Genomic DNA, 14,997 nt, shown 5'->3' on the forward strand with positions numbered 1-14,997 from the left:
TGCCTCCTGAGTACTGGAATTAAAGGTGTGTGCCACCATGCCTGGCTATTCATTTATTTATTTATTTTGGTTTTTCGAGGTAGGGTCTCACTCTGGCCCAGGCTGACCGGGAATCACTATGTAGTCTCATGGTGGCCTCGAACTCATGGCAGTCCTCCTACCTCTTCCTCCCAAGTGCTGGAATTAAAGGCATGTGGCACCATGCCCAGCTCTGTGTGTTTTTTGTTTCTTTTGAGATAGGGTCTCCCTCTAGCCTTGGCTGACCTGAAATTCACTCTGTAGTCTCAGGCAGGCCTCAAATTTACAGTGATCCTCCTACCTCTTCCTCCCGAGTGCTGGGATTAAAGGTGTGTGCCACCACACCTGGCTGTTCTTTTGTTTGTTTTTAATTTAATTAAATTAATTCATTTATTTATGAGAGAGAAAGAGGCTGAGAGAGGGAGAGAGAGAATGGTTGTGCTAGGGACTCCAGTCACTGCAAATGAACTCCAGACACATGCGCCCCCTTGTGCATCTGGCTGATGTGGGTCCTGGGGAATTGATCCTGGGTCCTTTGGCTTTACAGGCAAATGCCTTAACCCCTAAGCCATTTCCTCTCCAGCCCAAATTTTTTTTTTTTTTTTTTTTTGACACAGGATTTTCCTGTGATGGCTTTAAACTCAGTATAGTCCTGTTTTACTCTCCCAAGTACTTGTGTTACAGGCATGGGCCACCACACCACAGTTAAAATTCTTTCTCTCTTTGTGGAGAGTGCTGAGAAATAAATCTCAGGTTTGTGTATACTAGGCAAGCATTGTGGTATTTTAAAGTATATTGTTAGGTATGTTAAGTGTATTTCCATTGTTGTGAAACAGTTCATTAGAAGTTACTCATCTTCTAGAACTGAAACTCTGTACAGGCATCATTTGCTTTTCAATGCCATTATGTTTTTGTTTATTGCAGGTGGTGTTCCGTTCTACGTCGGCTATGGTTTACATATTTATTCAGATGAGCTGTGAAATGTGGGATTTTGATATTTATGGTACTGTCTAACTAACTACTGGTTGTAACTACCACTGGGGAGAATTTTCAGGTTTCCCCAAGTTCATGTCATTTTGTAGTACGCTCTTGGTATTATCTAACGTCATGTCTTCCTTTTTTGTCAAACCTGTTTAGTGTTTGCTCTCTCTAATACACTAATAAAACTGCTATAAGGTACAGATATTTAAATTTTTTACTGTGTGTTAACAAGGTCTCTTAGCGACAGGAGGAACCACAAATGATAATTAGCCAATGTCTAGGGCCTACCAAATCATCTGTTTTTTCTAATGTGTGTGTTTGCACATGTGAGTGTGTGCGTGTAGAGGCCAGAAGAAAGTGATGGATGTCATTCCTCAGGAACTCTATCCACCTTTTTTTTTGTGTGCTTTTGCTATTTTAAAAAATATTATTTATTTATTTGTTTATTGAGAGAGATAAAGTGGCAGTTAGAGAAAGACAGCCTGGGTGCACCAAGGCCCCCAGCCACTGCAAATGAACTCCAGACGCATGTGCCACCTTGTGTATTTGGCTTACATGGATATCGGGGAATTGAACCTGGGTCCTTTGGCTTTGCTGGTAAGTGCCTTAACTGCTAAGCCATCTCTCCGGACCTGGTGTGGTTTTTCTTTTTGGTTTTTGAAGCAGGGTTTCACTGTAGCTTAGGCTGATCTAGAACTCACTCTGAGGCCCAGGCTGGCCTCAAACTCATGAGGATTCTCCTACTACGACCTTTCATATATTGTCATGCTCAGCCCAGTCCACCTTTTATACCTTTTATGTAATAGTCTCTCATTGGCCTGGAGAGCTCCAATTAGGCCAGACAGGCTAGTTATGGAGCCTCAGGCATTTTCCTTCCTCTGCTTTCCCAGCAGTGGAATTACAAGTGCAGGCTACCACACCTACCCACCATTTTTATGTGGGTCCTTCATGCTTGCAGCTCATTTTTTTTCTTATATTTGAAAATTTTATTTATTTATTTATTTATTGAGGTAGGGTCTTGCTGTATCCCAGGCTGCCCTGGAATTGACTATGTGGTCTCAGGGTGGCCTCGAACTCGTGACAATCCTCCTACCTCTGTCTCCCGAGTGCTGGGAATAAAGGCATGCGGCCACCATGTTCAGCTCTATTTTTATTTTTTATTTATTTATTTTTTGGTTTTTTAAGTTAGGGTTTCACTCTAGTCCAGGCTGACCTGGAATTCACTATGAAATCTCAGGGCAGCCTAGAACTCACTGTGATCCTCCTACCTCTCTGCCTCCCAAGTGCTGGGATTAAAGGCATGTGCCACCATGCCCAGCTCATTTTTATTTTTATTTATTTGAGAGAGAGAGAGAGAATGGGCACACTAGGGTCTTTAGCGATTGTGAACAAACTCCAGACGCATACACCACCTTGTGCATCTGGCTTATGTGGGTACTGAAGAATTGAACCTGGGTCCTTAGGCTTCTCAGGCAAGTGCCTTAACCACTGAGCCATTGTTGCAGCCCATTTTTTTTTCTTTCTTGGAATTCATTTATCTCCTAGTCTCATCACTGTCTAATAAACTTTAAGCATGACTATGAGAATAATCATATTTGGAGTTGAGATTATTCTCTCATCTCGAAGATACATTTTATTAATCAGTTATCCTGGCTTAATTTTTTTTTTTTGTTTATTTTTATCTATTTATTTATTTGAGAGCAACAGACAGACAGAGAGAGAAAGAGGCAGAGAGAGAGAGAGAGGAAGAGAATGGCTGCACCAGGGCCTCTAGCCATAGCAAACGAACTCCAGATGCATGTGCCACCTTATGCATCTGGCTTATGTGGGTCGTGGGAAATTAAGCCTGAAACCGGGGTCCTTATGCTTCACAGGCAAGTGCTTAACTGCTAAGCCATCTCTCTAGCCCTTAAAATTTTTTTTAAATTTATTTATGAGAAAGAGAAAAGTAGAGAGAATGGGCACACCAGGACCTTCAGCTGCTGCAAATGAACTCCAGAAGCATGTACCACCTTGTGCATCTGGCTTATGTGGGTTCTGGTGAATTGAACCTACGTTCTTTGGCTTTGCAGGCAAGTGCCTTTACCACTTAGCCATCCCTCCAACCTCATCCTGGCTTTTAAAATATTTTTATTTATTTATTTGAGAGATACAGAAATAGGCAGGGAGAGAGAAAGAGAATTGGCATGCCAAGGGCTTCTGCCACTGCAGATGAACTCCAGATTTGTGTGCCTCCTTGTGTATTTGGCTTACATGGGTTCTAGGGAATTGAACCTGGGTCCTTTGGCTTTGCAAACAAGTGTCTTAACCTCTAAGCCATCTCTCCAGCCCCTTGTCCTGGCTTTTAAACATTTTAGATTTTTACCTTGAAGCCATTGCCTTCATAAATTAAATTTGAATTGAATTGATAGGGCTGGAGATGAAGCTCAAATTCTTGCCTAGCATGTACAAGGCCCTAGGTTCAGTTCCTATTACCATAAAACAACAATTTTTCTTTTCTTTGTTTTCAGAAATTAAGTCTAGAGTGAAACTGCTTTGTATGTTTGCCTTTTATGATCTTTTTTTTTTTTTTTAAAGGGAGAACACATTTTCCCTTGTCTCATTCCTATTCTTTAATTCAGTGGAGAACTTGCAAGTGAGAAAATTTAGTCCTTACTTTCTTCTCATTGTTTCTCCTCAGGGGATCTGTATTTTGAGAAAGCTGTGAATGGTTTCCTTGCCGATCTGTTTACTAAGTGGAAGGTATGATTCTTCTTACACACTAGTCTCATTGGGTAAATGTTGCTTAATGCATATTTTATTTTTTTTTATTTTTAATTTATTTGACAGAAGTGAAAGGGGGGGGAGAAGATGGGCGCACCAAGGCTTTTATAGCCACAGCAAAAGAACGCCAGATGTATGTGCCATCTTGTGCATCTGGCTTATATGGGAAATGGGGTATCAAACCTGGGTCCTTAGGCTTCTCAGGCAAGTGCCTTAACTGCTAAGCCATCTCTCCCATCCTCAGTGCATATTTTTAGTTTTTTTTTTTTAAATTAATTTATTTATTTTTATTTTTGAGAGAGAGAGTGGGAGAAGGAGCCAGAAAGATAGCGAATGGGCGCACTGGGTCCTTTAAGCCCCTGTGAGGGAACTCCACGTGCTTGTGTCCCCTTGTGCAGATGTGCAATGTTGCATGCTTGTATCACTTTTTTAAAAAAATATTTTATTATTTTAAATTTTTATTTATTTGAGAGTGACAGATAGACGGAGAGAGAGAGCGAGAATAGGTGCGCCAGGGACTCCAGCCACTGGAAATTCCAGACACGTGCGCCCCTTTGTGCATCTGGCTAATGTGGCTCCAGGGGAATGGAGCCTCGAACCAGGGTCCTTAGGCTTCACAGGCAAGCACTTAACTGCTAAGCCATCTCTCCCACCCCCCTTTTTTTTGACAGAGAAAGAGGGGGAGAGAGAATGGGCACTCCGGGGCCTCTAGCCACTGCAAATGAACTCCAGATGCATATGCCCCCTTGTGGGTCTGGCTAACGTGGGTCCTGGGAAATTCAACTTGGGTCCTTTGGCTTTGCAGGCAAACACCTTAACTGCTAAGCCCTCCAGCCCTACTTATATCACTTTTGTGTTTGGCTATACATGGAACGTGGAGATTCAAACAAGCTTTCTTAGGCTTTGCAGGCAAGCGCCTTAACTGCTAAGCCATCTCTCCAGCCCTATTTGTAGTTTGTCTGTTTGTCTATTTGAGAGAGATAGAGGACATAGGGGCACTCCTGGGCCTCCTGGTGCTGCAAACAGCCTCCAGACACATGTCCCCCTTTGTGCATTCTGGCTTTATGTGGGTACTGGGAAATTGTACCTGGGCCAACAGGCTTTTCAAGGGAGTACCTTTAACCTCTGACCCATTTATTGTGCCCCCTCCCCACCTTTGTTTGGAAGCAAGCTGACCTGGAACACACTCCAGCCCAAGATGGCTTCAAATTCATGGTGATCCTCCTATTTCAGCTTTCTGAGTACTGGGATTAAAAGACATGTACCAGGGCTAGAAAGATGGTTTAGTGGTTAAGGTTCTTGCCTGGAAAGCCACAGGTTCCAGGCTCGATTCCCCAGGACCCACGTAAGCCAGATGCACAAGGGGGCACATGGGTCTGGAGTTCGTTTGCAGTATCTGGAGTGTCCATTCTCTCTTTGCCTCTTTCTGTCCCTCTCCCTCCCCCCCCAAATAAATAAATAAATATTTATTTATTTGTTTGTTTATTTATTTATTTGGTTTTTCGAGGTAGTGTCTCACTCTGGTCCAGGCTGACCTGGAATTAACTCTGTCATCTCAGGGTGGCCTTGAACTCATGGCAATCCTCCTACCTCTGCCTCCTGAGTGCTGGGATTAAAGGTGTGCGCCACACGCCCGGCTAAATAAATATTTTTTTAAAAATACATGTGCCACCACTTCTAGCTCAGATTTTTAATTTTAAATTATTTTATTGATTTGATTTTTAGGCAGGTCTCATGTAGCCTGGGCTTGCTTCAAACTCCCTTTATAGGTAAGGATGATCTTCAATGCTGATCCTCCTGCCTCTGCCTCCCAGTGGCTGAGATCAGCACTTACCATTAAGTCCTGCTTCTGTTCTGTGACACTGCTGCCACTGTGACTCTTGGGATTTAGTATGTAGATGTGCCTGTGATCACCTAAGCCACCTTTTTCTCTGTTCATGGTCTAGGAGAAGAACTGTAGTCATGAAGTAACTGTGGTCCTGTTTTCTAGGACTTTCTATGATGCAAAATCTATTGGTGAGTAACCTTTTTTTCCCCATAGTTAACATTGTTATCATTTTAAATATTTGTATTTGTTTGAGAGAGAGAAAGAACATGAATGGGCACACCAGGGTCTCTCGCTGATACAAATGAACTCCAAATGTGCATGCCACTTTGTGCATCTGGTTTTATGTAGGGGAATCAAACCTGGGCCAGCAGACTTTGTAAGCGAGCACCTTTATAATCACTGAACCAACTCCCAGACCCTACATTATTATTTTTAAATTTTTATTTATTTAAGAAAAGGAGACAGAAATTGGGCATGCCAAGGCCTCTAGTCACCAAAAATGAACTTCAATATGTCCCACTTTTTGCATCTGGATTTATGGGGATACTGGGTACTTGAATCCTGGTTGGTAGGCTTTGCAAGCAAGTGCTTTGACAACTGAGCCATCTCTCCAGTCCAACATCAAATATATGTTATTTATTTATTTATTTGAGAGAGCGAAAGTAGATGAGAGAGAGAGAGAGGATGGGCACACTAGGGCCTCTAGCCACTACAAAAGAACACATGTGCCACCTTGTGCATCTGGATTACTTGGGTACTGGGGAATCAAACCTGGGTCCTTAGGTTTTGTAGGCAAGCTCCATAACTGATCTGCCATCTCTTCAGCTCCTTTTTTTTTTTTTTTTTTTTTTGAGGTAGGGTCTCACTTTAGCCCAGGCTGACCTAGTACTTACTCTTATAGTCCCAGGCTGGCCCCAAACTCACAGTGATCTTCCTACCTCTGCTTCCCAAGTGCCGGTGTTAAAGGCATGTGCCACCATGCCCAACACGTTACTGGGATTAAAGGAGTGACCACCATTCCTGGCCATGTTACTGTTTTTTAATAGGTGATGTGTCCTTCTGCTTTTCAGGCTGGCCCTGAGCTCTTGGACTCAGCCCTCCTGTCATAGCTACCCACAGTGGGGACTGCCAGCACGCGCCACTATTCCCAGCTTCCTTCAGTTTTCTTCTTGTGTTTTATTCGAGGTGGGGTCTCACAGTAGCTTAGGCTGATCTAGAATTCACTCTTTATTCTCAGGGTGGCCTCAAACTCCTGGCAATCCTCTTTACCTCTGCCCCCTGAGTGCTGGGATTAAAGGTGTGTGCCACCACACCTGGCTCTATAGTTATTTTTTGTTGTGTCCCCCACCTGAGTTCCTATTGCCTTTGCTGTTTGTCTTTCCCGTCTTCCTTATGGGACCCAGAGTGAGAGAGAAAATAGCACATGTCAGTGGGTGTGCACCATCTAGGGGCTATGATTCAAGCTAAAGCTCATTTAACAGGGGGATGGGAGGTACGTGCGTGCGTGCGTGTGTGCATGTGATAAACCTTCAAGAAGCCAAAAGTATTATAAAATTATCTCTTGAATCTGATCTACATACTTTATTTTCTATATTTCAGATGAATTTCCTGAAATAAATCGGGCCTCAATTCAACAGGATCACAAAGGGAGATTCTATGAGGACTTTTACAAGTATGTTTTGGTAGTTTGATAAGCCTTTAACTCATTTCTTCCTTTTGTTTTTTTTGAGGTAGGGTCTCTCACCCAGGCTGACCTGGAATTCATTGTGTAGTTTCAGGGTGGCCTCAAACTCACGGTGATCCTCCTACCTCTGCCTCCCAAGTGCTGGGATTTTTGGTGTGCACCACCACGCGCAGCTTTGTGTTGTTTTTTGAGGTAAGGTTTTGCTCTGCCCCGGGCTGACCTCAAATTTACAGATCCTCCTACCTCTGCCTTCCAAGTGCTGGGTTTAAAGGTGTGCACTATCACACCTGGCCCTTTCCTTTTTTAAAATTTATTTATGTATTTGTTTATTTTGAGGCAGGGTCTCACTGTAGTCCAGACCGTCTTAATGTCATGGTGATCCTTTTATCTCAGCTTTCCAAATGAAGGGGTTATAGACATGAGGCATGATACCCAGCAGTTTAATTATCTAAAGTTGTTCATACCTGTGTATATTGTATGATGAACATATTCTTCCTCATATCTATTTATTTAGTTAGTTTGGTTTTTCGAAGTAGGGTCTCACTCTAACCCAGGCTGACCTGGAATTAAACTCACAGAGATCCTCCTACCTCTACCACTCAAATGCTGGGATTAAAGGTGTGGGCCACCTCACCTGGCTTCTTCCTCATATCTAACTAATTTATTTACTGGTTGTTTCTTCTGAACATAAAACAACTTTCAGATTTCACCAATTTTTCCATTGATGTACTTTTTTCCCCCTTAGAATCCAATCTAGGATATCAGATTGTGTTTTAGAACGTCCAGGGTTTTTTTTGTTTTGTTTTGTTTTGTTTTTGTTTTTTGCGATAGGGCCTCACTATATATTCTTTTTTTTAAATTATTTATTTATTTATTTGAGAGCGACAGACACAGAGAGAAAGACAGATAGAGGGAGAGAGAGAGAATGGGCGCGCCAGGGCTTCCAGCCTCTGCAAACGAACTCCAGACACGTGTGCCCCCTTGTGCATCTGGCTAACGTGGGACCTGGGGAACCGAGCCTTGAACCGGGGTCCTTAGGCTTCACAGGCAAGCGCTTAACCGCTAAGCCATCTCTCCAGCCCATCACTATATATTCTTTTTTTTTTTTTTTTATTAATTAAGCAAATTTTTACTGAAGCTTACATTGTGGTACAGAAATACATTTCAACAGATTAAAGTCCAACACCATTTAAGAGAGAAATTATGGTACCAAAATTTTCCCTCCTCTATCACACTTAGATTACTACTTGACCTACAGTTTTCATATTTTTAGGCTTTGTTCCACATAAACTTGTGCAAGTTTTCTATATTAAAATTCTTAATTTTAGCCGGGCGCCATCACTATATATTCTTGACTGGCCTAAAGTTCACTGTATACACCAGACTGGCTTTAAACGTGTGATAATCCTCCAGTCTCTGCCCCCTCCCCCTACGGGTGCTGGCATTATAGATGTGAATCTCTTTGTCTGTCTTCCAAACTCTCTTTCTTGTAAAATTTTTCAACATCCAGAAAATATTGAATACATAGGTCTGGGGAGGTTGCTTAGGGTTAAAGGTACTTGTTCTCCCTGCCTGCCAGCCTAGGCTTGAATCCTCAACACCCACATAAAGCCAGACACAAAAAGTGACACATGGAGCCAGGCATGGTGGCACACGCCTTTAATCCCAGCATTCGGGAGGCAGAGGTAGGAGGATCGCTCTGCGTTCGAGGCCATTCTGGAAGTACAGAGTGAGTTCCAGGTGAGCCTCGGCTAGAATACGATCCTACCTTAAAAAAAAAAAACAAAAAACAAATAAGCAAAATAAATGTGAAGTATCTGGTGCTTGTTTTCTGTGGTAAAAGACCTTTGCTTGCCTTCTCTCTCATACATACATGCAAATAAATAAATATTTTAAAAAAGAAGTTATTGAATAAATAACGTAGTCCTCCCATATATGCAACATTTGGTTTTAGCTATTATTATTTTACCATATTTACTTACCGCTTTTGGTTACATTTTATTTTGGAGAAAATTATGTGGGCTGGAGAGATGGCTTAGTAGTTAAGGCACTTGCTTGCTAAGCCTAACCACTCATGTTTGATTCTCCAGGCCCCACGTAAGCCAGATGCACATTGATGCAAGCATGGAATATCACACATGTGCACAAGGGGTCACACATGTCTGGAGTTCATTCACAGTGGCTGAAGGCCCTGGCACACCCACTCTTTCCCTCTCCCCCTTCTCAAAATAAATAATAAAAAAAATTAAACTATAGATATAACATTTTATTTTATTTTACTTTTTTGGCTTTTTGAGTCAGATAGTGCTTGTGTTGAGAAGTCTGAAACTTTGTAACAGGCCCAATAATCGGTGTCATAGCTTCTTGTTGTCTGTTTTATGGCGATACTCTTTTCAGAGTGGTGGTGCAGAATGAGAGAAGGGAAGAGTGGACTTCACTCCTGGTGACCATTAAAAAGCTCTTCATCCAGTACCCAGTGTTGGTGCGACTGGAACAGGCAGGTACTGCATCCATGTAGCAGGCGTGCTGTGGGGCAAGGGTGGATAGGATGGAGGCTACGGACAGAAGAGATCCCGGCTTCATTCCCTTCTGTGGCTGTGCATACTTTCTGCTTCTGGTCAGGCATTCATTTCCACTTGGATTCAGTCATTCATTACACACACAGTAAGTTCAACAATGCTCCGACCACAGGGTTAGGGGGCCCGATGAAACCAGATGTCTTCCCCTTAGTCTTTAAGAGTTCATCTTTCGGGGCTGGGGAGATGTCTCAGTGGATGAAGCACTTGTTACACAGTCATGAGTAGCCAAGTTTCTGTCCCCAAACACCCACATACAGCCAAGCCAGATGCTATGTGTCTCATCCCAGCATGTGTATGGCTGCATGGGAGGCAGAAACAGGTGTCTTCCACAAACTCATGGGCCAGCAAGCCCGCTGTACACAGTGGTAAGCAAAAGACCCTACTTCAAGGTGGAAAGTGAGGACCAGGACTCAAAAGTTGTCCTCTGACCTCCACACAGACGGCATGGTATGCACTTATCCAACTCACACACGCACGCATGCAAAAGAATTATAGAAAAGTGTTCATGTTTTATATGTTTTTCCTTCTCTTGTGTTTTTGCATCAGAGGGCTTTCCTCAAGGAGACAATTCTACCTCAGCACAAGGAAACTACCTAGAGGCCATCAACTTGTCATTCAATGGTGAGTGGGAGCTCTCACCACAGAGAGCCAGCTTCTTGCTTAGTGCATGGACTGCGTCGTGTTGATGCCCAAAGACCCAGATGCAGCTAGTGATGCTTTTTCCAGCTCCCCTCCCACTTGTTCACAGCAGTAACTTTGGACTGGATGGTTTTACTCATTTCTTTTTCTTTTTAATTAAATTTTTTATTATATTATTTTGCTGTTGTTTTTCAAGATAGGGTCTCACTCTGGCCCAGGCTGACATGGAATTCACTATGTAGTCTCAGGGTGGTCTCGAACTCATGGCAATCCTCCTACCTCTGCCTCCCGAGTGCTGGGATTAAAAATGCGTGCCACCACACCCAGCATTTCTTTTTCTTTTTCTTTATTTATTTGAGAGAGAGAGAGAGAGAGTAGAAAATGGGTAGAGAGAGAGAGAATGGGCACACCAGGGACATCAGCTGTGGCAAATAAGATCCAAACACATGTGCCACTTTGCATCTGGCTTACACAGGTCCTGGGAAATCAAACCTGGGTCCTTGGCTTTGCAGGCAAGAACCTTAACCACTAAATCATGTCTCCAGCTCGGGATGGTGTTAGTGACCAACCTTTGGCCCATGGGTTTTCCGGGAAATCAGATTAGCGTTCTTACCTAAGTCACCACAGGGCATCTTGCTTATGTTCTTTTTTTCTTTTTTCTTAAAAAAAATATTTTCGGGCTGGAGAGATAGCTGAGAGGTTAAGGCTTTTGACTGGAAAGCCAAAGGATCCTGGTTCGATTCTCCAGGCCCCACGTAAGCGAGATGCACAAGGGGGTGCATGCATCTGGAGTTCGTCTGCAGTGGCTTGAGGCCACTTGGTCACTTGTGCGTGCACTCTCTCTGTCTCTGCCTCTTTTTCTCAAATAAATAAATAAAATATGTTTTTAAAAAAATATTTTATTTGGTTTATTTTATTTTATTTTTTTGAAAGCGACAGAGAAAGAAAGAGAGAGAGAATGGGCATGCCAGGGCCTCCAGCCACTGTAAACGAACTCCAGACATGTGTGCCCCCTTGTGCATCTGGCTAATGTGGGTCCTGGAGAATCGAGCCTCAAACCGGAATCTTTACACTTCACAGGCAAGAGCTTCACTGCTAAGCCATCCCTCTAGCTCTCTCTCTCTCTCTCTCTTTTTTTTTTTTTAATGAACTCCAGATGCATGCATCACCTTGTGCATTTGGCTTATGTGAGTCCTGGGGAAATGAACCTGTGTGCGCCACCACACCTGGCTAATAAAAATAATTTTTAAAAAAATTAAAAATAGTGAGGCTGGAACGATGGTTTAGTGGTTAAGTGCTTGCCTGTGAAGCCTAAGGATCCTGCTTCAAGGCTCGATTCCCCAGGACCCACATAAACCAAATGCACAAAGAGGTGCATACATCTGGAATTTGTTTACATGGCTGGAGGCCATGGCATGCCCGTTCTCTCTTTCTCTCTCTCTCTCTCTTTCTCTCTGTGTCTGTCTGTCGCTCTCAAAAAAAATAAACAAAAAAAATTAGAAAAAAAATACAAATAATGGGCTGGAGAGATGGCTTAATGGTTAAGGTGCTTGCCTGCGAAGCCTGAGGACCCAGGTTTGATTCCTCAGTACTCATGTAAAGCCAGGTGCATCTAGAATTCCCTTGCAGTGGCTACAGGTCCTAGATTGTTTATTGTTTACAAACAAACAAGAACCTGGCTTTGTGGTGCAAGCCTTTAATCCTAGCACTGGGGAGGCAGTGGTAAAAGGATCACTGTGAGTTTGAGGCCAGCCTGGGATTACAGAGTGAGTTCCAAGTCAGCCTGGACTAGAGTGAAACCCTGTTCTGAAAAAAAAAAGAAAGAAAGAAAAAAAAAAAAGGCTCTCCTATTCTCCTGTCAGTCTTTTAGGAGAAGCCATTTGTTAACCTATATGGTGATTTCTTCTTAAGGTTTGTCATTTTTTTTTTTTAATAAAGAAAGAAAGAATGGACACACCAGGGCCTTTCAGCTGCTGTGAACAAAGTCCAGATGTGTGTACCCCTTATGTGCGTGTGCGACATTGCATGCTTGCATGGCTGTCAGCCCACTGCTTAATAATAGTGAAAATGATGATGTGTTTTCACATGTTTGTCCATCCTTTTCCTGTTCATCTGTATCAGGGTGATGGGGAATTCTAGAACATGACGCAGTTTATTACTGTCTTTTTGTCTTATTTGCCTTTTACTAATTTTACAAAATAAGAATTAACCTAGAACAAATTTTTAGTTTGTTAAATTTACAAAGTTAGGGGGTTGAAGAGATAACTCAGTGGTTTATGTTGCTTTCTATCAGAAACTTGCCTGTCAGCTGGGCATAGTGGTGCATGTCTTTAATCCAGGCACTTGGGAGGCAGAGGTAAGAGGATCCCTGTGAGTTCAAGGCCAGCCTGGTACTACTAAGTTCCAGGTCTACCTAGGCTAGAGTGAGACCCTACCTCAGAAAACCAAAAATAAAATAAAATAAAAAAGTCAGCCACCCAAATAAAACTAGACCCCAAAAGTGGCACAAGTGTCTCGTACTTTGTTTGCAGTGGCAAGAGGCCTTTGTGTGCCCCACAGCGCACACAGACACATGCACACCAATCAATACATAATTGTAGTTATTCCCAGCTTCTGGCCTCTTCTCTTGAACATTGTCTTAAGTTAATATTTGATTCTTAGAAATTTCAGTTTTTACTCATTGAAGGATGATTTAAATTAAGGTAATGAAATTGAACATTTAAAGCCGTGCAAGGCACCTACTGAGCATCGGTGTCATCGGAGACTGACACGGGTGAGGTGACTCTGCCCTGTATTTAAGACATTGCTCAATTAGAAGGAAACAGGCAGATGTGAGATGTGAGCACAGCTAGCCGAAGGTCAAGTCACAGGTGGCCAGCCATGATCAAAGTGTGTACAAAATGCTCTGGAAGCCAGGGGTGCTTGCTTGTGGCTTGTTTCTGACAAGCTATGACATCATCACTGGAAAAATCTTTGTTTTGTTTCAAGTGTTCGACAAGCACTACATCAATCGCAACTTTGACCGAACGGGGCAGATGTCTGTGGTGATCACACCCGGGGTGGGTGTCTTTGAAGTGGATCGCCTACTCATGATCCTGACCAAGCAGCGGATGATAGATAACGGTAACGGTCACTGGCTTCTGCTCTGTCTCCTTGTGCTCATAGCCTGACCTGCCCTGAGCACTGTCAGCTTTCGCTGGTGTCTTAGATTATAAGGAGCTCTACAAGGTGGTGAGTGTGTCACAGGATGGGGGAGGTCAGTAGAAATCAGGTGACAGGAGAGGTGTCATGGTTAAATTGGTTTGATAAATGATAGATCACTCATTGTTCCATGACTGTGATCTTCCTCAAGGTTTTAATATTGAGATTTGTATCTTTATGTCTAATGGAAGTTTCTGGTACTCTTGAGTTTCCAAACTATTTCCCACTTGCTTCTGGGGAGATAGTTTCGAGGGACGACTATGCCATCAGCCCACATTGGGATGGGTGAGGTCGTCTAGTCAGTCCTCTCTGTGATGTGCCCTGAGTCCCCAGCTTGTCTCCAAACCTCCTAGTTCGACTTAGGCTTCACCAGCAAGATGGATTTGAGGGCTGGAGAGATTGCTTAGTGGTTAAAGGCCTAAAAGCCCGGGTTCAATTCCCCTGTACCTATGTAAAGCCAGAGGCACAAAGTTGTGCGTGCATAGAGTTTGTTTGTAGTGGCAAGAGGCCGGGATGTGCCCATTTTCGCTCTCAAATATCCATTTTTTATCTTGGCGTTGAGAAAGTAAATCCCATTTGCCAATCAAGAGATTCTTTGGATTACTTTCTGTTTTTGCAGTGCTGGGATCAGACTCACAGCCTTACACACACTAGTCACATGGTTGTTGTAGCACTGAGATTTCTCCCCAGCCCAAACTATTTTGTTTTTTTGCTGAACGTGCAAGGTTCCTTTTACTTCTTGACCTTAAAAAAATTGAATAACAGGCATAGTTGGGTGTTTTTTTTTGTTTTGTTTTGTTTTGTTTTTACAAATTTGCTGAGCATTCGAAGACTGATTGCTAAGCACTGAGTGTTGAGAACAGTGGCCGGAATGATGAAACTCATTAGACAGGAAACCAAAAAAGTGCATTAATTTCATTGTTGTATAGACAGCACTGATGAGTTTATAACTTGTTGGATGGCAAATTGTTTTTGGCTCCATACAAAGGCAAATAACATCATCATTAATAATAATAACGATGGTGGGCTGGAGAGATGGCTCAGCACTTAAGGCGCTTGTCTGCAAAGCCTAACAATGTGGGTTCAATTGCCCACTACACATGTAAAGCCAGATGCACAAAATGGTGCATGCATATGGAGTTATTTGCAGCAGCTGGATGCCCTTGTGCATCTCTCCTCTCTGCCTCCTCTCTTTGCTTGCAAATAAATAAATGAAAATAAAAGTCAGACCAGGCATCGTGATGCATGCCTTTAGTCCTAGCACATGGAGGCAGAGGTAGGAAGATCATGGCAAGTCGAGGCCA

The 14,997-nt window shown here is 42.9% G+C and overlaps 1 protein-coding gene across 1 annotated transcript in view; it reads left to right on the plus strand.

Annotated features, from left to right (window-relative positions):
• Positions 1-14,997, plus strand: part of Depdc5 (DEP domain containing 5, GATOR1 subcomplex subunit) — a 126,475-nt gene that overhangs the window by 23,358 nt on the left and 88,120 nt on the right. Inside the window, exons 9-15 of the mRNA XM_045132446.1 lie at positions 943-1,021; positions 3,680-3,741; positions 5,709-5,778; positions 7,190-7,262; positions 9,672-9,775; positions 10,400-10,474; positions 13,481-13,615. Of these exons, the coding sequence (XP_044988381.1) occupies positions 943-1,021; positions 3,680-3,741; positions 5,709-5,778; positions 7,190-7,262; positions 9,672-9,775; positions 10,400-10,474; positions 13,481-13,615 (598 nt within the window). The remainder of the gene's footprint in view (positions 1-942; positions 1,022-3,679; positions 3,742-5,708; positions 5,779-7,189; positions 7,263-9,671; positions 9,776-10,399; positions 10,475-13,480; positions 13,616-14,997) is intronic.

Source organism: Jaculus jaculus, chromosome 13 (assembly GCF_020740685.1).
Source record: "Jaculus jaculus isolate mJacJac1 chromosome 13, mJacJac1.mat.Y.cur, whole genome shotgun sequence".
Lineage (NCBI taxonomy): Eukaryota > Metazoa > Chordata > Mammalia > Rodentia > Dipodidae > Jaculus > Jaculus jaculus.